This window comes from Misgurnus anguillicaudatus, chromosome 14 (assembly GCF_027580225.2).
Source record: "Misgurnus anguillicaudatus chromosome 14, ASM2758022v2, whole genome shotgun sequence".
Taxonomy (NCBI): domain Eukaryota; kingdom Metazoa; phylum Chordata; class Actinopteri; order Cypriniformes; family Cobitidae; genus Misgurnus; species Misgurnus anguillicaudatus.
Genome location: NC_073350.2, coordinates 34,859,306 through 34,881,992, shown reverse-complemented (window position 1 = coordinate 34,881,992; position 22,687 = coordinate 34,859,306). Strand labels below are relative to the sequence as shown.

The 22,687-nt window shown below is 37.1% G+C and overlaps 1 protein-coding gene across 1 annotated transcript in view; it reads right to left on the bottom strand.

The window, feature by feature from the left end:
- Window positions 1–1,210: 1,210 nt before the first annotated feature.
- The window catches only part of LOC129427489 (CLIP-associating protein 1), a 42,104-nt gene continuing 20,627 nt past the window's right edge, over window positions 1,211–22,687 (bottom strand). The window contains exons 17-41 of the mRNA XM_073876411.1: window positions 22,634–22,680; window positions 22,345–22,515; window positions 21,466–21,573; window positions 21,171–21,209; window positions 20,740–20,889; window positions 20,498–20,605; window positions 18,506–18,609; window positions 18,262–18,285; window positions 16,991–17,235; window positions 16,839–16,902; window positions 16,725–16,727; window positions 16,480–16,643; window positions 16,314–16,392; window positions 14,096–14,239; window positions 12,154–12,300; window positions 11,952–12,064; window positions 11,612–11,716; window positions 10,123–10,270; window positions 9,305–9,506; window positions 9,174–9,224; window positions 7,770–7,960; window positions 7,563–7,691; window positions 7,282–7,488; window positions 6,630–6,746; window positions 1,211–2,599 (exon numbers count right to left, since the gene is read on the bottom strand). Of these exons, the coding sequence (XP_073732512.1) occupies window positions 2,513–2,599; window positions 6,630–6,746; window positions 7,282–7,488; window positions 7,563–7,691; window positions 7,770–7,960; window positions 9,174–9,224; window positions 9,305–9,506; window positions 10,123–10,270; window positions 11,612–11,716; window positions 11,952–12,064; window positions 12,154–12,300; window positions 14,096–14,239; window positions 16,314–16,392; window positions 16,480–16,643; window positions 16,725–16,727; window positions 16,839–16,902; window positions 16,991–17,235; window positions 18,262–18,285; window positions 18,506–18,609; window positions 20,498–20,605; window positions 20,740–20,889; window positions 21,171–21,209; window positions 21,466–21,573; window positions 22,345–22,515; window positions 22,634–22,680 (2,947 nt within the window). The 3' untranslated portion in view covers window positions 1,211–2,512. The remainder of the gene's footprint in view (window positions 2,600–6,629; window positions 6,747–7,281; window positions 7,489–7,562; window positions 7,692–7,769; window positions 7,961–9,173; window positions 9,225–9,304; window positions 9,507–10,122; window positions 10,271–11,611; window positions 11,717–11,951; window positions 12,065–12,153; window positions 12,301–14,095; window positions 14,240–16,313; window positions 16,393–16,479; window positions 16,644–16,724; window positions 16,728–16,838; window positions 16,903–16,990; window positions 17,236–18,261; window positions 18,286–18,505; window positions 18,610–20,497; window positions 20,606–20,739; window positions 20,890–21,170; window positions 21,210–21,465; window positions 21,574–22,344; window positions 22,516–22,633; window positions 22,681–22,687) is intronic.

The following is a 22,687-nucleotide window of genomic DNA, read 5'->3' as shown; positions in this document are numbered from 1 at the left end:
CTCTGTAGGGATGTTCTGATGTAAACTATGGCTACAGTTTTGACGACAAGTATTGTAAATTGTAAGTTACACTTAGTATAAGTTATGTGTAAGTTTGATTGCATGAGACTTGACAAAATGTACATTTACGCTTTTACTGTTTGTACTGTAATTCGTTGAAAGACCATGTCATTGCCATAAAGAAAGATAAAGACAGCACTGCAAGCACTGCATAGCATAAAGAGAAAAAATGAGAAGAAATGTGAACATGATAGATGTCTAAAAGATGTCTAACCATAGCCCAAGAATAGATGATGCACATACTTTTAGAACATGTAAAAGAAATGAAAGCAAACACCTTGAACACACTTTGCTTACATGTTGGAATAACATACATCTTCAAGTTATTTTGGCAAAAATGGCATGTAACCAAATTCAAGGTTATTTAGGGTAGAAGTGGGTTACTCATAGCCGGACTATATTGGGTCAATAGTTAGCAGTCATTTCAACGTCTCGGTTTTTGCTTGCTGGGGACGTTTCTGTCTGTTAGAGAAAGTCAAGATTCACCTTGGAGCAATTTACCAATTCAGGACAGATTTAGAAAAAATGTCTAATGGAAATGTATAGAAATATGTTTGACCATATTCTGTATTTTGACAACATGTTCAACCATTTTGCATGTAAAGACTTATACTATGAACTGATGCCTAAATATTGTGGGGGGTGAGACTATTCAACAGAGACCCGTTATAATACATTTTGATCAACATGACATAAGCAACTGATAATGTAGGAAAAAGCAGAGAATTGTACATAATCATTTGCATGGATGTACCAAAGCATTTGCAACTTGTTCAAAGAAATGAGAAACTGCTTTTTTGATGTGCACAAGTGACACAATGATGTGAGAATTGAACAAGCAGTTTTGAGAATTTCAATTCTGATCTGAGAAATGTACCAAAGCGACTGAGAAAAACTGTATTTGTAGCAGAGATGTGTGTGTGTTGATTGTGTAAAAAAATTATTTATCTAACTAAATTTTTTTGAATGATAGAGCCAAAGTCAAAAAGCGTTAGTTTGTGCTCCGCTCCTACTCATATGAAATCAAAGATTTAAGGATCATTAAATATTCATGCTAAACATCTTGTAACTACTGTAACAAATCAAACTTTAAAATATATCATCTTCATCATTTCTGATAAATTAATCATTTATTTTGTGTGTGTGTCTCTGTGTTTGTGCATGTGTGTGCTTGTGTGTGTGTGTGTGTGTGTGTGTGTGTGTGTGTGTGTGTGTGTGTGTGTGTGTGTGTGTGTGTGTGTGTGTGTGTGTGTGTGTGTGTGTGTGTGTGTGTGTGCTCTTTGGGATTTCTAACTACAGTTTTAAGATATTGTCAGTGTGTTTTTTTAGAAATGGCTGTGAAAGTAAATGAAAGCAAAACGACTGAAAGACTAAAGTTAAACATTCAGAGTGAAACAATTAAGCACCAAGATTTAAAACAGTTTAACAAACAGCTACACAAACTTTACTAAAACCAGAAAACTGGGTATAAACAACATTTTGATGAATTAAATCCAATTTGGATTATTTTTGTTCAATCTATTTCTCTAAAGAGTTTCACAGATAACTTCACTTTTAGAGTGCATTTCATGACACTGCGTTTAGGTTAAATATAACAGACTATCAATATTTGTCCTGCAAGATAAGTAAAATCTTTAAATGGGAAAAGCACAACTCATTCAGATTTGCTCTTTGAGAGATTTCATGTATGTAACATTGAGATTTTTTTTCAATACTTCTGTTCAAAGGCTCTTAAATCACAAAATGAGAAACTCTTTCTGTCTCTCTTAGTGTTGAAATGTCACGGTCCTCTTAAAACACATTCACTAAACAAAAAGTGATTATAAACCAAATCTTTCTTCCACACTAACATCCAACAAAATCTTAATATTAGCACTTCATAACAATAATGTATAAATACAATCTTTTGTTCTTGCATATTTTTAAATGTTCATTCATTGTAATCCTCATCACAGACTGAAAGTAGTGTTTGTTTCTGTTAGAAACTCGACTGGAAGTCTTTCAGTGGATTTACATTCACTAATGCCGTAATATCTCCTCTTAAATGATTTGATGTAAAGTTAAGCATGTGCTTTAAACATGACGAGGATAAACATCACAGCAAAAGCTTTCAAATAAATGTGAAATACTTTGATTGTGATAAACATGAGAAACATCCTTCTGGTAAAGAATTAAAACCCCACTGATGCTTTCCTCAAATTGTTGTTTGCAGATTTTTGTTTAAACTCAAATACAGCCGATCACAAACCCGACAGGCTGCAGTTAAGTGTTAAAATATCATAAAAGAAAGCATATTTACATCATAGTGCCTAAACAAAATCTACATACATGATAAAGGACTGCAGCACTTATATGTGCAAAACTGCTTGTGAGCGTTTGGAAATGAGTCAGGATTAAAATGGATTCAATAACAGCGTGGACAGATGAGATACAGATGTGATGGGTACCAGATTCAGCTGTGTGATGAGATATCAGATGAGCTGCTACTGGTGCTGGTGGTGGTTTGAGCTCGTTTGATGTAAAGATTCAACAGTTTCATCTGCACAAAGAGAAAACACACAAAAAAACAAATCACATCTGATCCTAAACCAGCTGAGATACATTTTAAGACGTCATAGACACGTTTCCTTGGATTTCAATTCAGTTATATATATAATTCAGTACTAAACAATTCTCAGCAGAAAGAGTTTGTTGCATATTTTATTTATTAACTCTTTCCACGCCATTGACAAATTATCTTGTCAATTAAGAGAAAACATTTCCCTGCCAATGACGCTTTCCTGACGAGTTTTTAGGGTAATCTATTATTCACTAGATACATAATACCCAATTCATAAAAAAATGAAGCAAAAACTAATTTAATTAATTTTAAACTCTGTATATGTTTTGATCGTCGTTTTGAATCTGTTTTAAAAAAAATCCCTTTACAAAAATGCAATTATTTCAGCTTTTTGCTCAATTTTTTATATTTTTTACGAAACCTACCCATAGGTAGAAATGAAGATAAGATGAAAAGTTTTTTTCTTGTTTTGTTTGTTGATATATTTGTATGTTTATATTTATAGAAGAACATTTTCGTGGAAGGGATTTTGTAAAACTTCAAAAAATGCTGGTGGGCAACTTTTAAAAAGGCTGGCGGGAAATGAGTTAAAATGCTAACATCAAACTCTACTGGTGTCACTGTGTTTGATGTGAGTTGTGCTGTTTGTCTATTTTAATCTCTTTACTTCATTGGAGGCATTTAAAAATAAAACTAACCTGATAAACCTTCAATGCAATAAAAGCAAAAATATCAGATTTAACAAGATTGAGCGCAGTGGCGGATGGGGGGGCGGAACAGTCTATTTAAGTTTTAAATTTTTGCCAGATGTTTAGTGTTCTTACTCAAATCAGCCTGAGGGTGGCGCTCTGAGGTTGACTGGCAGGCACTAAAATTATATATTAAAAGCCCAAACAGACATTTAAGGAGATTGCCCAGGAATAAGTCTTTGTCATATAGTGAAAATTGCACTCCTATCAGTCCTGAATTTAGCAGTTGCCAAAATTGCCAATTCAGATTTGAGGACGCTGATTGGCTAAATTTGATGTCATATCATAATATGCGTTCATTTCTTGAATCAGCAGCTGGCTAAACTTCTACAAAGACCCGCCTCCTGTGGGCAATTTTTCGATTGCCCCACAGCTGAACTTGAGATGTGCAGACAGGCAAAGGGAACTATAGGGAAAAGCCACAAACGATTTTCTGTTATGTTACATCATATAAATATACATTTTTATATTTTACAAAATAAAAGTGATTTTATTTTTTGTGTGCAAGGCACGTGGGCAGCGCCCTAGCGCCCTCTATTGACCAGCTGCCACTGCCTATTACTATAAATAAAGAAATAAATAAATATATATATATATATATATATATATATTAGGGCCGGGACTCGATTAAAAAAATTAATCTAATTAATTAGAGGCTTTGTAATTAATTAATCTAAATTAATCGCATTTTAATCACATATAAATATTTGACCTGAGAACATTAAGAAGTATTTTTTTAAATTTTACATGGATTTTTAGTATACACTCTTAGAAAGGATGTGTTAATTTTTTACACATCATTGTGCGGTAAGCTTACATTATGTGTAATTTTAACACATTATGTGTAATTTTGTGTTGATTTTGTGTTCAAGTTTAACACATGTTAACACGCAGTTAGTGTGTTGTCCCAGAATCAACACTAATGTGTTGTTTTTAACACATTCGTTCTAAGAGTGTACCATGAATAATGACTGAATACATAAGCTTTAGCAACAAAATATTGTTTATTGAAGTATTGAAGTCCCCAGTATTGAAGTATTGAAGTCCCCAGTTCGTCAAAATATGACGCGAAAGGTATACCCTCCGCGTCAACATATTGACGCATGGTCAAGTGTCGTCAAATATTGACGCCATGGGGTGAGACAGAACCCGACCGAGGTTTTCATCTAACCCGCCCGCAACTCGGACCGCAAAGAAAAATATATATATATATTATACCCGACCCGCTTCCTGGCCCGCATTTCTTAAAGTAGTCATTTGTTTAATAATTGCAGGGTTTGGGACTTCTCAGGTTTTGACTGCCTGTGTTCCGGTACCTATTTGCGCGGATCCCCCACCTCACGTATAAAAACAACAAAACATAATATACTATATAGCCTATAATAAAATTAAAATATATAAAAAATATATTATGCACATTTTTAAGTTGCACATCGTTTATAGTTTTCTTAAGTGGGATTCGGATGTGAAAAGCGCTGCATAATGTACGCGCCTTTAGTCTTACCATTGAAACTTAACTAAATTAAAAAGTAAGAGGTGATTTATAGCTTTAGCCTACATAAATACTTATTGCTTTAATGTTGCGAGTTCCTCTTCAGCTTTTCTTGCTGTTATGTTTATAATAGTTCATTGTTCAGAGTTCATATTGATGATCTTATAGCCCATTTAAAAATGTTCTTACAAACTGACTCTATTCGTCAGAAAAACACAATTTAACTTTTTTCCTTTACCTGCCGTCGCTGTTCTCTGTGCGTGTCCTCCGTCAAAGTAGCCTATTAAAATTAATATGAAGTTGATTTTTAAAAGTCTTAAGCACACCGCAAATCAAATGTGCTGCTATTATGCTCTAAATGCGCGTGTAAATTTAATTTCTGGGCACTGCCAGGCTGATTTTTTGAAAAGTAAGTGATATAGGCTACTCACTGCATGTTTTGGCATTCGGTAGCATATGCATCAATGAGATGCACGGTGTTGCTTTTAATGTTCTTTTTAATTTATATTCACAAAACCTAACAACAAAACATTGTTTATAATTACGAGACAAATTATTTGAAACGAAATTCGTTTTAAAGTAGCAAACAAAACTTAAATTAAACTCGTAATAAGCTAAATAAATTGAAACAAAACAACATTACAACAATATTTAAACCCAACAATACTCAAACATTAACATATAACAGACATTAGGATACATGTTAAAATAATCTGTAGTTTGTTGGTATATGTTATTTGGGCAAAACCTCCGTTGCAAACCTCCATTTACCAGAATAAATCATTTTTACTTTGAAATTGATGCGTTGTCACGTTAAAATCAGCTGTTCGTTTAGGTTCCGTCTACTTTTATTTACACTGCAGCACAACCCCGGAGTTCACGAACTAAAACAGAGTCTGCAGCATTTACGAATGACTCCGTTAATAAGTGCGATTAAAATGCGTTAAAATGTTTAACGCGTTATTTTTTTTGTAATTAATTAATCTTAATTAACGCGTTAAAGTCCCGGCCCTAATATATATATATGATAATGCAATGGTTGTCTGTAGGAGGAGCTCTGTATAGGTAAGTGAGGTGCATGCAAAGTAGATGAAACCACCTACAAAATTTCAAAAACAAAAATTGATGTCAGGTTTTTTTAAGATTTTAGAGATATCTGTCTTTTCCCATTCAAGTCAAAATGACTTCAGTCTTTCCTGACTGAAATTACTGCCCAGAGGGATTGCCAACATGACCGCCTAGTGACACGACTCCTTAAAGGGAGTATGGTAAAAAAGTATGCCAACTAGCTTTAGTCAGTCCCTCAAGGATTTCGTGATTTATTTTTGTGCTTTTTGCGATCAAAATGACTGATTTTGTGGCAGTAATTTTCAGAAATTCCTTATTATGAAAATAATGCATTATACTAGCTTACAATTAAAAACTTTAAAATTAAAAAAGAGATAATGTAGGATATGTGCTCAGGAAATTGTGATTGACTATTTATTGTGGGGCGCAGGGTTTCTGGTAGTGGGGTGCAGCGTGCTTGTTTATGGGCGTTAGTAAAAAAAAGTCAGAAATGTTCACCAAGTTGTTTACTCTGTATCATCACAGAATATTACATAATTTTATAAAAAAATTATGAGACCTTTTGAATTTTTGCGATTATTTTGCAATGAACTAACAAATTATGCACAATCACAAAATAACACAACATATTGTGCTGTGTGTCGCGAAGGGAAGATTTAGTTTCCCTGTATGCTTGTTTACTGTGTTTGTTCTGTTTGACCTTGCTGCCTGTGAGCTGCTGTAGGTGTGGCTTCAGATCTTCACCAATCACAGAATAAATGGCCACCAGACAGAAGACGCTGGCCTTACGAACGCTGCTCTCTGTGTTATCATAGCCCTAAAACAAACACACACAAACACTTCAGTCTACACATCACACTGTCATCTACATGATTTAACAAACACCAGACAGGTGTGTACTGTACAACCACATTCACACAGCACTTTGGTCCCAAAATTTGGTCCCAGAGTCTTCTGTGAAACACAAACACATCCTGTAAATCGTGTTGTAGTGAGGACGAGCGTGTCATCGCAACAAGAAGTTATAGTTCAGTTCTTTGATACAGGGATTTAAACGCAGATCAACATTCACAATGAGAAATGTCTGCAAACTGGACTGAAGCAGAGATCAGGGAGCTCGTCACTATCAGCAATGAAGTTGAGATCATTCATCAGCATGACAGAACAGCGCTTCACACGCTCCTCGTCATAAATTAAAATGCATGCACAGATAATTATGAAACAATTTGAAAAAATATGTAACGTGTCTTTACAGGATCTTTACGGTATGTATGTGAATGCGGAAAATTATTGGCAGTGTGAATGAGCATTATCTGTGTATTTTCCGTATTCTCTGTGTGAAAATGAGTTACCTGTAGCAGACCTGGAATGATGTCAGGCAAGAGCTGAAGCAGGGAATCCTGGGAAATGCGCTCAATGACTCTAGTCTGCATTTTGATGGCTGCGAGGTCGATGGGATAATCTGCCGTCTGGATGATGGGACACAAAACTTTGACGCATTGTTCAGAATGAATGGAGTTGGCCAAAGTGGACGCCGTCTCTTCAGCGGCCCGAACCACCTGTGTGACATAAAAGACGCGTGACAGATCTCAGATACGCAGCATGCGATTAAAGACAAACTGATCTCACTCACCTCTTTATGACTGTCTTTATGAGCCTCCAGTGTTTTCATGATGGTCAGTTCTGCATAGTTTTTAAAGCGCGCAGGCTGACTGCGCATGATCTCTTTGAGTACGCGTAGAGCCAGCGCTCGGATGGTGTGCTGCACACAATACCACACGACGGTCAACGCTTTGACAGAAAAAACACTCGTGATACACGAAGACTAAAAATAACTCACGTCTTTGTCTCCCAGCGTCTCTAACAGCAACAGCAGCATGGTTTTAAAATGCTCTTCCCATACAGCCAGACTGTCATCACGGGTAACCTTTAGTAACTCCAGTAAAGCGGCCCGCCTCTCCTCCACACGCTCGCTGTGATTGGACAGCTCCTTCAGCAGGTCACCGACCATCTCCAGGTGAGGCCTGGGTCCTGTCCAATGACAATCAGCCATAGAGATAAATATAACACAACATTTGTGTTTTTTTGGTAAAAACAGAACTGTACTGTTTTTACTACAGTAATGTACTGTAGTGGACCACTTTAATAGGGTTTAAACTATTAGTTATCAATGGTGAAATACTTTAGTTTCAGTGACATCAATAACTCTGTATGTTTTATTATTAAAATGCTTTTCTTTTATCTCTGTTTGACAACAATATATTTTAGTGCTGGGCAAAGATTAATCGCGATTAATCGCATACAAAATAAAAGTGATTTTTGGCATAATATATGAGTGTGTGCTGTGTGTAATTATTATGTGTTTATAAATACACACACATTCACGTATGTATTTAAGAAACATTTACATGTGTACATATATTTATTTATATTTTTATATATTCTATATTATATATAAAAACAATAATTGATATATAAATAAAAAAATCTAAAATGAATATATGTATGTGTGTGTGGTTAAATATACATAATAATTACACACAATACACACACATATATTATGCAAAAAATCACTTTTATTTTGTGTGCGATTAATCTTTGCCCAGCACTAATATTTATACTTGCATGTAAAAGATATATTAATAATTTACACCTAGAAATATATTTAAGGTTTTTTCGACATAAACACAGACGTTTATTAAAGTAAATCTGACAGAACTGTGTGGTTTGTGACTAGGGCTGTCAAAACATTAATCGCGATTAATCGCAAACTAAATAAAAGTTTGTGTTTGCGTAATATATTTGTGTGTGAATTATTATGTATATATAAATACACAGATACATAAATCTTTTTTTATTATAATTATAATATTAAAATCTAAATAAAAAAAATATATGTATCACGATACGGTTCGCTGCGGTACATTGCAATACTTTTTCTTTTTTTATCACAAATGTAAAAAAATAGAGCAGATTGTTTTTCTTTTTTTAAAAGCCAAAGTACTTCCACACGTTGGCTTTGGAAGCTGCAGAGTTTTTAAATTTTCTACCATTTTCTCACTCCCGCTAACCTCTGAGACATATGTATACATATATACAAATGTGTAAATATATACAACTAATTACACACAGTGGACACACATATATAATGTAAAAACAAACTTATTTTGTACGCGATTAATCGCGATTATCTTTGACAGCCCTATATGTAACACGTGATTACATTTGAGAAACATTCTCATACCTGCAGAAAAGCTTTTAGCACGCATGATTTTGTTTTCACCGTGGTCGTGACCTGAGAAAGAAAAGAGATATTCATGTTGTGTTTGTGAAGCTCACAGAGCGCTTCAGCATCAGGACCGATGGATTATTTACCATCTCTGAGCTCTGTGCCATCTCTCACAGCAGGTGTTGTTTTCTCATAGACACTGATGGAGTCGCTGTAGTTATACGGGTTGTATTCTCTTGTGCCGCTGAATGACCGCGGGGATGGTGTGTTTAATAAAGATGTTTTATTGTCCAGAGCGGTGCGACCTCCTTCTGTCACTCCTGCTGATAGACGCGAGTCCACACCTGTCTGAAATACACAGACAGTCCGGACATCAGAAAAATATCAGACTAGCGTGAAGGTAAAGCTAATCTTTTACATAATAGCGATGACGCTGGACGCGACGATTCTCTCAGACCAATCAGTGATCTACAGTGTTTTCTACGAACTGCACCCAGTGGAAAAGCTCCCAAAAGAAAACTGACCTGACCAAACCCATGGGATGCTATGCAATGGAAAAGCGTCATTAGTTTTGGTAAATCATTCTCTGAAGCATGTGAAAAAATAGCTCATTGACATGTGGCTCCCCTTGTGATGTCAGAAGGGGATCTTATTAAAATAATACCACCCCTTAATCTGCACTATCCAACCACAGCACTGACATTTAGTGCAGAGATTATCTCATTTGCACTTTAAAAGACACCCCCCCACGCCAAAAAATGATACATTTTTGCTCACACCTACTAAGTGACATTTTTACCATGTTATAATGAATTATCTGTGGGGTATTTTGAGCTAAAACTTCACATACAAACTCTGAGGACACCAAATATTTATTGGACATCTTTAAAAAGTCTTGTTAAATGTCCACTTTAATAGTGTATAGGTATTTTGAAGGGGAAAAAAGCATCATGCAGAAACTCACTGTATCATCCCGCCTGCCGTCACGTTTGATCGGCTCTGTCATCTCCTCCTGATTGTGTAAGCTGAAGGTCTGGATGGCCTCTGTTACTCCTCTTAATGAGCTGAAGATCTCATCTGAGTTCATGTTTTCTGTGTCATACTCCAACATACTGCACACACACACAAACACATTGATATTAACAAGAGATCTGGCATTTTAACACCGGATGAGACGAGATGATGGGAATAATGGTGGGAATGTTGATGGGAATGTTTATACTGTTGAATGTTGCGATAACTGTATTTTTTGTGATATATCATTTTCCTAGAGAGATGCTATTTTTTATTATATAATTTAGATATGTAATTATCATACTGAAACAAACAGGTAATACATATTCTTCTGATGTAATTAAATCTAACTCAAAGCTAAAAAAAGCGAGTTTTCCTTGCTCGTCTCTACTCCTGCCATACTTATTTTCTGCTCTCTGCTTTGAGCCGATAGGTTCATCGTTACGCCTGCGATCTAGCCAATTGCATAACAGTATAAGACCTAATTGGCGGGTATTTAGTAAGGCCCTTTCTGATTTGGACAATCTAAGCATGCAACACACAAATGATAGACATGCAAAATAAATGTAAGTTATTGCAACTCTCTGCGATATGGATATCACATATACTGTTATCAAGATAACTATCATTTTTCGGTATATCGTGCAGCATTAGTTATGAATCAAAAAATTTTTTAAACATGATGCAATGACCTCCAGTGTTGGGGAAAGTTACTTTTAAAAGTAATGCATTACAATATTAAGTTACTCCCCAAAAAGTAACTAATTGCGTTACTTAGTTACTTTTCATGGAAAGTAATGCTTACGTTACTTTTAAGTTGCTTTTGTGTTACTTTTTCTTACTTGGATGAGGCTTGATCCCTTTCAGGCCTTGCAGGTGTTTTATGATCGCAAAAATGTCAAGCTCTGGCCTGCCGTCTCCGTTTCTGACTTAAACTGTTCCCGCTCACACTGAAAAAAATGATTCATTGAATTTAATAAATTTTTTTAAGGTAAATGGTTGCAATCAATTTATTTAAGCTACATTTAAACAAAAAAGATTAGTAAAGTAAAATAAAATATAAAACTTTTGTTTAAATGTAGCTTAAATAAATTGATTGCAACCACTTACCTTAAAAAAAAATATTAAATTCAATGAATCATTTTTTTCAGTGCAGACCCACAGAGCGTTAATATGTTCAGTTTAATTCAGTACATTATTTTATTTTTAAATTGAACTAATTAAACTGAAAAGTAACTCGCATTACTTTTTTAAAAAAGTAACTCAAATATTAATGTGTACATTTATAAAGTAATGCATTCAGAAAAGTAATATTATTATGTAATGTGCGTTACTTGTAATGCGTTACCCCCAACACTGATGACCTCAACTATGAGAATGAGATTTTTGCTTTTCTGCGAAAGAGATGAAGGACCCAGCACCCGGCCTTGGTGTGTTACCTGGGCGAGTGAGCTCTCCGATGAGCTCTGAGAGGAGGGGTGGAGGGGCCGGGGTAAAAGTGTGAGAGAGGAGAGGAAAACTTTGAGCTCCAGCCCCAGAAACCACTGAGACATGAACCACAGACGAAGACAGAAAGACAAAAGAATACTGAAAGACACTAGTTCTCCAACTAACTGACTAACCGAGTTAATCTTGCTGAATCATTTTGACGTTTGGAGCAAAACACAACGAGAAAAGTCATGCATTTGCCACACACCAATCCGTGCCCAGACAGAAACTGGTGACTTTGAATGTTACCTGAAGACAGCTAGTTTTCAATGTGTTTGCTGTGAGATGTACCTTGGAGAAAGTCCTTCACGTGAACAGTTTGTGGGTGACATCAGGGGGCTCGTCCGGGTAACGGGATGTTTTGGGGGGGTCCGTCCCATAGTGTTGCTGGGAGATGCCTGAGACTGAAAAAATACATCAGCAATATGAGTGAATAGCCCACTATGTTTCAGATAACACTCAGATGGTATTTTGATATGAACATCATCTGTACTACTGCGGTAGAGAGGGTGCTGTTCTTCAGATGGTTGTGGAGCAGTTTCGTGGCTCCGTCCTGGAAGGTTTTGGGCAGAGCGGCCAACAGCATGGTGAACTCCGGGGTGTTGAGCTCGAACAGGGAGATCAACACCATCTGAGCAGCCTGAAAAAACACAAACAACATGAACACACACAACCAGAACACACAAACCTACGGTGTCTTTCAAGTTCGTATCATCACAGCAGACCTCAGGCAGACAACATATTTAACTTGACATCAAATCAAGCTGTGATGGACAGCATTCAGTCTTTTAATACAGTCAGATACTAAACTGTCCTACGTGTACAGACTAGAGACATCTGGGCCACGAACAATACAGCATATAAGATTATATTAATACCAAAACACATTTGGTATAAGTTATTGGGTCTTATACCACGGGTCTGTTGAATGCTGCATTCTGATTGGCTGAGAAATGTTCTATGGGTGTTGATTATTTTTCTGTAAACTGCACACCTATCTTTTCAAATGTCTTAAAAGTAGGCACCAGAGCAATGTTTGTGGTAACCGTGGTATAAGTGGAATAATTGACTCCGGTCCTTTGAATTATTTGAAAATAATGCACACCTGCGGTGTAACGGCACGACGCGTGCATTATTTTCTTATAATTCAATGGCCCGTCGTCAATTATTCCTTACTTATTCACCAAGCATGGGTACACACGAATTTGTGATGTTTTCACAAACAAATCATGATTCAACAAAATCTTTCGTACTAAAATTTCTTGTAAATGAAATTTAGACAAATATCACACGTACGCAAATGATTAGTGAATGAGACCCATTGTGTCTTATCAGTCTCATAATCTGAAGGTTGTGAGTTCGTGCCTCACACGGGGCACCGTGACTTTTATGGGATGGTGATGGCAAGACACATGCCTTTGGTGACACACGCCACTGTGACACACCATTGTGTCCCTGAGCAAGACACTTGCGTGCGACCTCTGACATATATAGCAATTATAAGTCGCTTTGGATAAAAGCGTCAGCTAAATGAGTAAGTAAAGTGTCTAAATGGGGCATGAATGAACATTAGATTTAATTTATAGTCTGTTGAACAGTCTGTCCACAGCTTTGTTTTCATTGGTGTCAAATCTAATATGATTTCGACTCAGAACAATGCCAACAGTAACTTAATTTAAGTGTTACTGTAATATTAAAGAGTTATGGTACATTCACACAGGGCGTAAGCGTTAACGCTTCTCATTTACTTTGAACAGGTGATGTCATGCATTGCTAAACTAAATTGTGGATCCGTCTGCGTCACGTCCCTGCCGTTGCTCACGGCAGAAGTTGAACATTTCTCAACTTTTCAAGTGCCAACTTGTGCGTCAGCCAATCAGATCGCTTTTTGCAAATAACCTAGTGCAGAGCCAGCCAATTACGTTTATGCAAGACCGGAGAAGAGAGGAGCATGTGTTGCGGCCAGTGTGATTGGCTATTGGCCACGCTTCAGACACGCCTTCCCACAAGCGTTAACGCTGATGCCTTGTGTGAATGTACCATTAGAAATAAAGAAAGATTTGACCAGCTGCTCATAGCGTCACACAAACATGCTGATCGAGAATATTAGCAAACGTTGCATCAAAATGTTATCCTGTAGAGAAGGTGCACAATCCTTAATCTGAAGATCATCGCACAAAGCAGAAGTGTTAGAAAAGCCCAAGGGTGCAGATCACCTTCAGAGGTTAAAGGTGACAGTTCAGGGGTCACTACCTGCTTACAACTCTCCTCCAGATTACTTTCACCCGGCAGGGAGGCTACAGTGCTGCTCCTGCCAGACACCTCCTCATTCACCCAACTATAGAGGTTCTGACAGCCAGCAGGAGACACATCAGAACAATTTCTGACACACAACTATCGACAAACATGAATGTCCGTTTCATGAACCTACTGACCTTCCTCACATCTGAGCTCTTTGGTTCTGTGGTCCACGTGATGATCCGAGAGACGGCCAGACGCGTCTCGCTGGAGTTCACGAAGTCTGAGGTATCCATCTGCCTGGCCAAAGATTCAATGTATTTCAGGATGGCCACCTTTACCTGCACAAACACAAATGGCTCTTGGTGTTTTTGACCGGGTGTGCCTCATAAGTCTTGAAAAGTGAAGCCGCTGGCTCTTTGATCGCCCCCTGGTGGCTGGCTGCAGTACAAGTCATAAACCCCGCCCTCTCCATTCAAACGAATGGGACTCTTCTCTAAATAAAAATATTACTTACACTTCCAATAAAAGTTTCTGAAAGATGGTATTGGTCCTTTTTAGGTAGTTGTTACCACACTGATATATGTTCAATTGTTCATTTTTGTGATGCATTTTATTTTAGCTAGTAGACACGCGGCGTGTCGTTATGATTGCCGTGGTTGAATTGGGCACGCAAGCGTTTGGGTGGAAGTTTGATACTACAGCTCCGCCTCTGGCTCCACGGACGATTCCTTCTGCGCATGCCTTGGCTCCAAACTGCCTTTTTTACGTAACATGGCAGCGACCATGGTCAGACATTTTTGGCTTCAATTCATTACAATGGAGGGAGGCGACTTCGCGTCGTCCATCTATGTTTTTGACACAAACTCTACATTTAAAAGTTGAATGGCACAAATCCAACGCACAACCCATACGGCAAAAAAATACATTTTAAATATATGCTAAATACATTTTGTAGAAAGTAATGCTCAATTGAATATATTTTTGAATTTGAAAGTATACTTCATATATTAACATTATATTTCAAAATGTATTTCAGGGGCAACAAATATATTTCTAATTTTACAATCTATATTGCCAAAATATATTTTAAATATATGCTAAACACACGTTAACTCTTTCACCGCCATTGACGTGTTATCTCATCAATTAACTCTTTCACCGTCAGCGTTTTTAAAAACAGTTGCCAGCCAGCGCCAGCGTTTTTCATGATTTTCACCAAAGTTCAATGCCTTCCAGAAAATGTTCTTCTTTAAATATATAAACATACACTATACCAAATGAAAGAACAGACCCTCTGCTTTCAAAAAAAAAAAAAAAAAACGTTTTATCCTACCTTTAGTGTTTTTTTTTGTAATCAGCTTTTGAATATGGGTAGGTTTCTGCAAAAACACCACATTTTGAGCAAAAAGCAGAGATAATTCCATTTTTGTGACGAACTTTTCATAAAGATCCCATTCAGAGCGATCTTTAAAACAGACACGGACATGCAGCCGCTTGCCATAGGGCAATACTTCCGGGTTTAAAAAGTTGCGGAATTGCGGAAAGACGGAAAATCTCGTCATTGGCGGGGAAGCGTTTTCTCTTAATTGACGAGATATCTCGTCAATGGCGGTGAAAGAGTTAAGAGAAAACATATCCCTGCCAATGACTCTTTCATGATGAGTTTTTATGGTAATCTGTAATTCTGCTATTATCCACTACATGGCGATCTTACCCAAATTATTAAAAACGCAAGCAAAAACTGATTTAATTAATTTAAACTCTGTGTATGTTTTGATAATCATTCTGAATCTGATCTCTAACAAAAGTCCTTTACAAAAATGCAATTATTTTAGGTTTTTGCTGAAAATTTGGTATTTTTAAAGAAACCTACCCATATTAGTTTATAAAAAGAGAACAAATTAATATAGAATGAAAAGTTTTTTCCTGTTTTGTTTGTTTGAAAGCAGAAGGTCTGTTTTTTTTAAAGGCTGGCGGGGAATGAGTTAATTTTATAAAGTATATTGTTGAAGTTGAAAATATATTTAATTTTAACCTTTTTAAAACAAACTTTTATGTTTACAGGTTCATAACATAAACAAAGTTTTTCTTCCAATATAACTTAAATATATTTCCTTGGATTTAAATATATGGAGGGCAAAATATATTTGCATTATGCATTAAAATGTATTTATTTTTAAAATATATTTCAAAATATATCAAAAATATCCCAAAATATTTGTAGCAAATATATTTTCTGGCCATTTTTGTACATTTTGAAATATATTTAAAAACAAAAATTTGCTGTATGAGAAGCACAACAGCTACATTTTATGAAACTAGATGGCGAAAACTTTTTTTTGACTTTTTTGGATCCACATCACAACAAATCTACAGCAGGTGCAAGTGTTAAGCAGAGCTCCTGGGACCGACCTTGAGGTTTGGAGTTTGTGTCTGATCAACAATGAAGCGCATGAGGATGTTGAACTGTTGATCGTACGGGAACGAATCTCTGTGAAATACACAAGAAACAACAGACGTGAAGCAGAAACTCTGATGAAGAGCGCTGAAGATGAGTGAGAAGAGGCTGGAGAGAGACCTGGTGACATCTAGTGCCCTTTGAACTTTAGCCTGGACCGAGCCCAGAAGATCGGCTCCCATTTTCTTCAGCAGCTGTGTGAGCAGAACAAACAACCAATCCTGCAGCTCCTCTCTGTGAAGCAGAATAAAATCCACCAGCGTCTCGAGGAACATGCTGAACACCTGAAATCAAACCCAAGAGTTTTAAAACATCTGGAGAAATGTGTGGTATAAAAATGCTCAGATAAGCTTTAATATACTCACTCTCTGATGAAGCGGTCCAAACCAGCATGAGAAGATGAGACAGAAGATGATTATTATCAGATGACATAACATCACATGAAAACTCTAGATGTATGACTATATGATTTATGTCACCTTGCTGTGAGGATCTGCGAACATTCTGGTGAAGATCTCACACAATCTCTTCAGCTCCACACGACTGAAACACAAAGCCATGATAGCATCGTCTAATTCGAGGCAGATCCTGAGGTTTTGCTCTGTATGGAGCAGGTTTATGGAGTTTGTACCTGAGGACTCTTTGGCTCTTCAGAAGGTTCTGGAGTCCCAGAAGTCCTTCCTTCCTCTCAGACCAGTTGGAGCTGGCGCAATGATTCAGAATCTCGGCCACGTCCTCCGTCTGACGCAGGTAATGAGGAATCCCACCGCTTCGTGAGCTGAAGGAACGCTCTGAACACGCGCTGGACGCGTCACTTGTGGCGTCATCATCAGAACACATACCTGGAGATTCAAACCGGCGTCTCGTCGGCCTCCGCTATGAGCAGGTTGTAAACAAGCACGTTAATAATGAATATAATAGGAATGCTAAATAAATAAAGGCTTCATGACTTCAAAGCTTTATATTCATGAGTTATTCAGTCATTAACTCAATCCCCGCCAGCATTTTTTGTGATTTTAACAAAATGCCTTTCAGGAAAATTTTCTTCTATAAGTATATAAACATACCAACATCAAATGAAAAAACACCCTTCTTTTAAACAAACAAACAAACAAACAAAACAAGGAAAAACTTTCATCCTATCTTCATTTATCTTCATAAATATGGGTAGTTTTCTTCAAAAAGAACACATTTTGAGCCAAAAGCTTGCATTTTTGTAAAGGAATTTTGTTACAGAACGGTTATCAAAACGTACACAGAGTTTTAAATATTGAAAAATTTGTTTTTGCTTCAGTCTTTTATAAATTGGGTAAGAGCGCCAAGGTAGTGGATAATTAGAATTACAGATTACCGTAAAAACTCATCAGAAAAGGGTCATTGGCAGGAAAAGTTTTCTCTTAATTGATGAGATAACTTGTCAATGGCGGGGAAATAGTTAATCGAGCGCCGCAGGGATGATGTATTTTTGTAGGCTAACTCAGAAGTTAGTGGGACACCGGTTACCCCGCCAAAAAGCCCGTTCATTTTTCCAATAGATTTTTGGATTATCGCAAAAAATTTGCTCTGTGACACACATATTGTCAAATAAGTTAATCTTAACACATGAATATAAATTTTATGAATTTTGAAATGTAAATGCGTTTATTAATTGCCTAATTTTGACTTCAAAGTTGTGTTGATATCAAACTTTTGTTAAACACAAAGCTTATTTTTTGTGATAATTCAAAAGTCAAAAATGAATAGGCTTTTTTGTGAAGGAACCAGTGTCCCGTTAACGTCCGGGTTAGCCTACAAAAAACCATCATCCCTGTGCACTATATGGACTATATGGACATGCAACATATTATGAAAATTTTACCCAAAATATAAAGACAAACAAGAAATAATATTGATATGATCTACCTTATTCCTGGAGTCTCCTAAAAGCTGTCAATGGAGAGAGAGAGAGAGAGAGAGAGAATAGAAAGTAGTGAGAGATAAAAGTGTGAGTGTATGGTGTATGAGAGATGTCTGTAGCACTTGAGAAATAACATGAGTGGAAAAGATGAAGAAAAAGGTCAGATTGTGCTGAAAGATTATAAAGAATCAGAAATGTGTTTGAAGACAGTAAACAGGGTATATTTTGATGTTGATTCCTGAATCTCACCAGAGCATCAGCAACAGCAGCTTCCACCTCTGAGCCTGTATTTAATATCCTCATGGCATTAACAGATGCTGAGATACGAGCCTGATGGATAAGACCAAAGCGATCTGAGAGAGAAACAGAGACAGAACTTATTCAATCAAGAACTTCTTATTCGCCCACAAAACCTTCTGCAAATTATACATGAATTTGACTAATATGTGCAATAAACAATAAGATAAGAACATTTGAATGCAAATTTTCAAAATGTAAAAAACAGACTTACAATAAATAATAAAGCATAATAAAACCAGAGTTCACAGCACTGACCAATGAAAGGGAACATTTCACAAGACTTTTTAAAGATGTCAAATAAATATTTGGTGTCCCCAGAGCACATATGTGAAGTTTTAGCTCAAAATATCATATAAATAATTTATTATAACATGTTAAAATTGGTGTGAGCAGAAATGTGATGTTTTGTGTGTGTCCTTTAAATGCAAATGATCTGATCTCTGCACTAAATGTCAGTGCTGTGGTTGGATAGTGCAGATTAAGGGGCTGCATTATTATAATAAGATCCCCTTCTGACATCACAAGGGGAGCCAGATTTCAATGAGCTATTTTTTCACATACTTGCAAAGATTTGTTTACCAAAACTAAGTTACCGGGTTGATCTTTTTTCACATTTTCTAGGTTAATAGAAACACTGGGGACCCAATTATAGCATTTAAACATGGAAAAAGTCCGATTTTCATGATATGTCCCCAATAAGGATGTTTCTTTTAGTATTTTCAAAATAAATTTTTCACAGAAGTAAAATATATTTTATTGGCTAGAAGTTGCTGAATGTGAGTATTTTTGGGCAGATGTAATGGAAACCCTGAAATTTTCATTACATTTCACTGCCCAAAAATGATGCCGATTCAGATTATCAATGACTGTGGAAACTCTGTAATCAAACACATACACATGGAAACAAAGAAACAAAATAATCCAGTTCACATCCAGGACAACTGAACTGTATTATTTCACACTATTAAACCCTGCATCAGTACCAGTTTTTATCAAAAGATCAGAGTCTCTGGTGCCACCCTGTGGCGAAGCTTTGAACTCATGATGTCCTATTTCAATAAATCCTTATAGTCTCACAGTTAACCTGGATGTGTCTGGTTTCTGAATGTTTAATCTCTAATAAATGCTGGATCTGGTGCCGTGACCCGGATGACATGCAAGTCACCTGTCTGCAGCACGTCACCCGCCGTCAATGCGCTGGTGGAGCGAGAGTGCCTGTGGGATGCTGGGAAGGATCAGGAAGCATGTAAAACATCAACCCATATACAAGCTCATAAACACACTGACAGAGAAGCTTAAACCAAGAAAAGGTTTTTTAGAAGAGAACTTAGAAAAGACATGATTGAGTCACAGCCAGCGTTGGATGATAGATTATATTCATCTATTGTTCACCATCGATTTGTTCATGATGTAAATTGAGATAAAATTTTACAATTTGGTTATTGACTACTAAAAGGCTATAAACAGTGTCATTCAAATAGTTTTGTGACTTTTTATGAGAGCGCATTGATCAGTACGAGCTCACTGAACAGACATATTTAATCTGAATTAAACTTCAATAACAAAAACTGATACGTTTGATTCATTTGCATGAATTAGTTTCAACTTTTATTTATTTATTTTTCTTAAATTATACATGCATGTTTGTGTATTTATATATACACAGTAGTACACACATATATGATGTAAACACACATTTTTATTCCACAAACGATTAGTCGCGATTAATCGTTTTGCAACTCGAATGTCAATTATTGTTGATGTTTATTGTATCCTTATTGGTGCATATAAGAGAGCATTTAAGTTTATGCATTTGGCTCTCACATTTATCCATTATTTGAGATACAGGAAATATTTTAATATTATCATTTCTGCTGTTGTTTTACTGTTTAAAAAAACAGAAACAGGCCTTAATAACATTAAACTGTTTCTGGCTCTTACCCAGCGGACTGAACGCTCGTGCCGGGCTGGTGTCACGACTGCTTTCTCGGCTGGTGTCACGACTACAACCCTGACTCATGCTGGGCCGTGGGATGCGACTGCCCCGTACTTAAACACATACGGCAGGAGAACAGCAGGACAGAACAGAGAAAGAGACGAAGATGAGACGAGGAAGAAGAAGAGAGACAGCAGAGAGCATCAGACACAGATGTGTGTTTTAATGATTAGTAAAGGTTTATTACCCTCTCTGCCCCGGCTGGGACTCGTCTCTCGACTGCAGCCTTGACTCCGTGGGATCTTACTGCGTTTGTCCGATGGCGTTCCAGCTCCTCGAGGGATTCTTCCAGAAAAACGAGCCAAGAGCTTTCCAGGTGAAGTTGTGCGACTTCCGGCTGTGACAGTCACATGCAGATCATTAAAACACACTTTTTACGTAAGAGAATCAGTCGTACTGTAAATCCATATCTAACATCAATAAAGGCTGATGGGACAAAACAAGCAGATGACACGAAACACACAGATGAAATGACTGCAAAATAATATCAATAACATTATGAATGAAGCCAGAACGAACCAATCAGAAAATAACAAAACAATCAGCAGCTGCGCAGGTGGTGAAGCGTCTGCGCAGAGGGAAACACATGCAGACCATGAATTATGTTTTGTTGCATACCGTGACTCTTACCACCCACTGGATTTGCTGATCTGGATCCTTGATGCAGGACAGTGAAGACAGTCAATGAAACTACATTACCCATAACTGTCACATCAACATGAACTGATGGTTGCAATGGGCAACGATCTAAAGCACGCTGATGCTAATGAAACAGTAAAGGAGGAGAGATGTGCTGCATCTGAAAACGCCTACTTTCATACAATAAAAAATATGCGATTTCGGACGCAATGATGGCGTTTAATTGATGCAACCTGAATGTAACAGTGTCTTGTGATGTCATTTAAAAACTCACGTTGTGATTGGGACACAGTTTTGGCTCGGCTCCGCCCCCTGCTCTCTGTCACAGAGGCTCTGCCCCCAGCAGCGGTTTCTGAACTCTGTCGTCTTGTTCGCACACGACCTTCACATGGACAGAGAAAAACACAAAGAAGATGATGGATATGATTTAAAACCAACATATATCTACAAACATCACAAAATAATGAACAATAAACAACCCAGACACCAGACGACTCAGGGCCGGATCTGCGCCAAAGTCAACAGCTCCGGTGCAAATCCGGCCCAGATGATGAACATTTATAAGACTTAAATTCAATGTCAATGCTCAGCAAAGCAACACTGAACACAGATGCACGTACTCATCATGCTGTTTAACATATACACGAACAAATCTGATCACACGTGTATCTGATCTAATGTAAACATACACAACCGGTCCAGCTGAAACACACAGATCATCATATAAGCTTTAAATAAACACATGAGTGCAGGTGATTACTGAAATGATTTCTAAATGTTTTACGAAATTTTGTAACAAAACATATTTTTATTTAATGTACAAAACCAACCTTGGCAGATCTTTGGTCAACATCTAAAACTGAAACGCACACTTGCCTATAATCAATAATACCTGTATCAACCATATAACATTGTCTTCATATCTGTCTCATGAAGACTGACAACATTACAACACAAAACTGACAGCCATATAAACACACACGCATCTTACCCTTCACATTATTACCAGCAGCAGCATCTTTAAGTTCAGAGGAGGTGAGCAGGTGTAATAGATAGATATTAACATCCATTATAAACACTCTTTATCTATCATCATGTCTAATATTCACCTCCTGATGTATGTCTGTGAATGTGCAAGCGCTGGTTGTTTTACCCAGAGATGCGTAGGAGCCGGGCGGCAGGGCTGCGGCTGAGCTGAATGGGGTGGCAGTGGGTACAGCGGGCATGCGTGATTTGGCGCTGGTTGCTGCGTTGACATCGACATCACTGCGCGAGCGCTGCATCGAACCGGACGCAGAGGACGTGCGAGAACTCATAGATTTAGCTGTGAGAGACATTATTCAAATAAAAATAAAACATGAATTCTGATTCTTGACAGATACTGGAAAAAAATGATGTTCTTACATTTGTATAATACGCTATATGTACTAAAATGAGCTTACTTCTGCTTAAGTTGCTTGCGACAGGCGTTTTTGCAGGTAACGTCCGACTAAAAG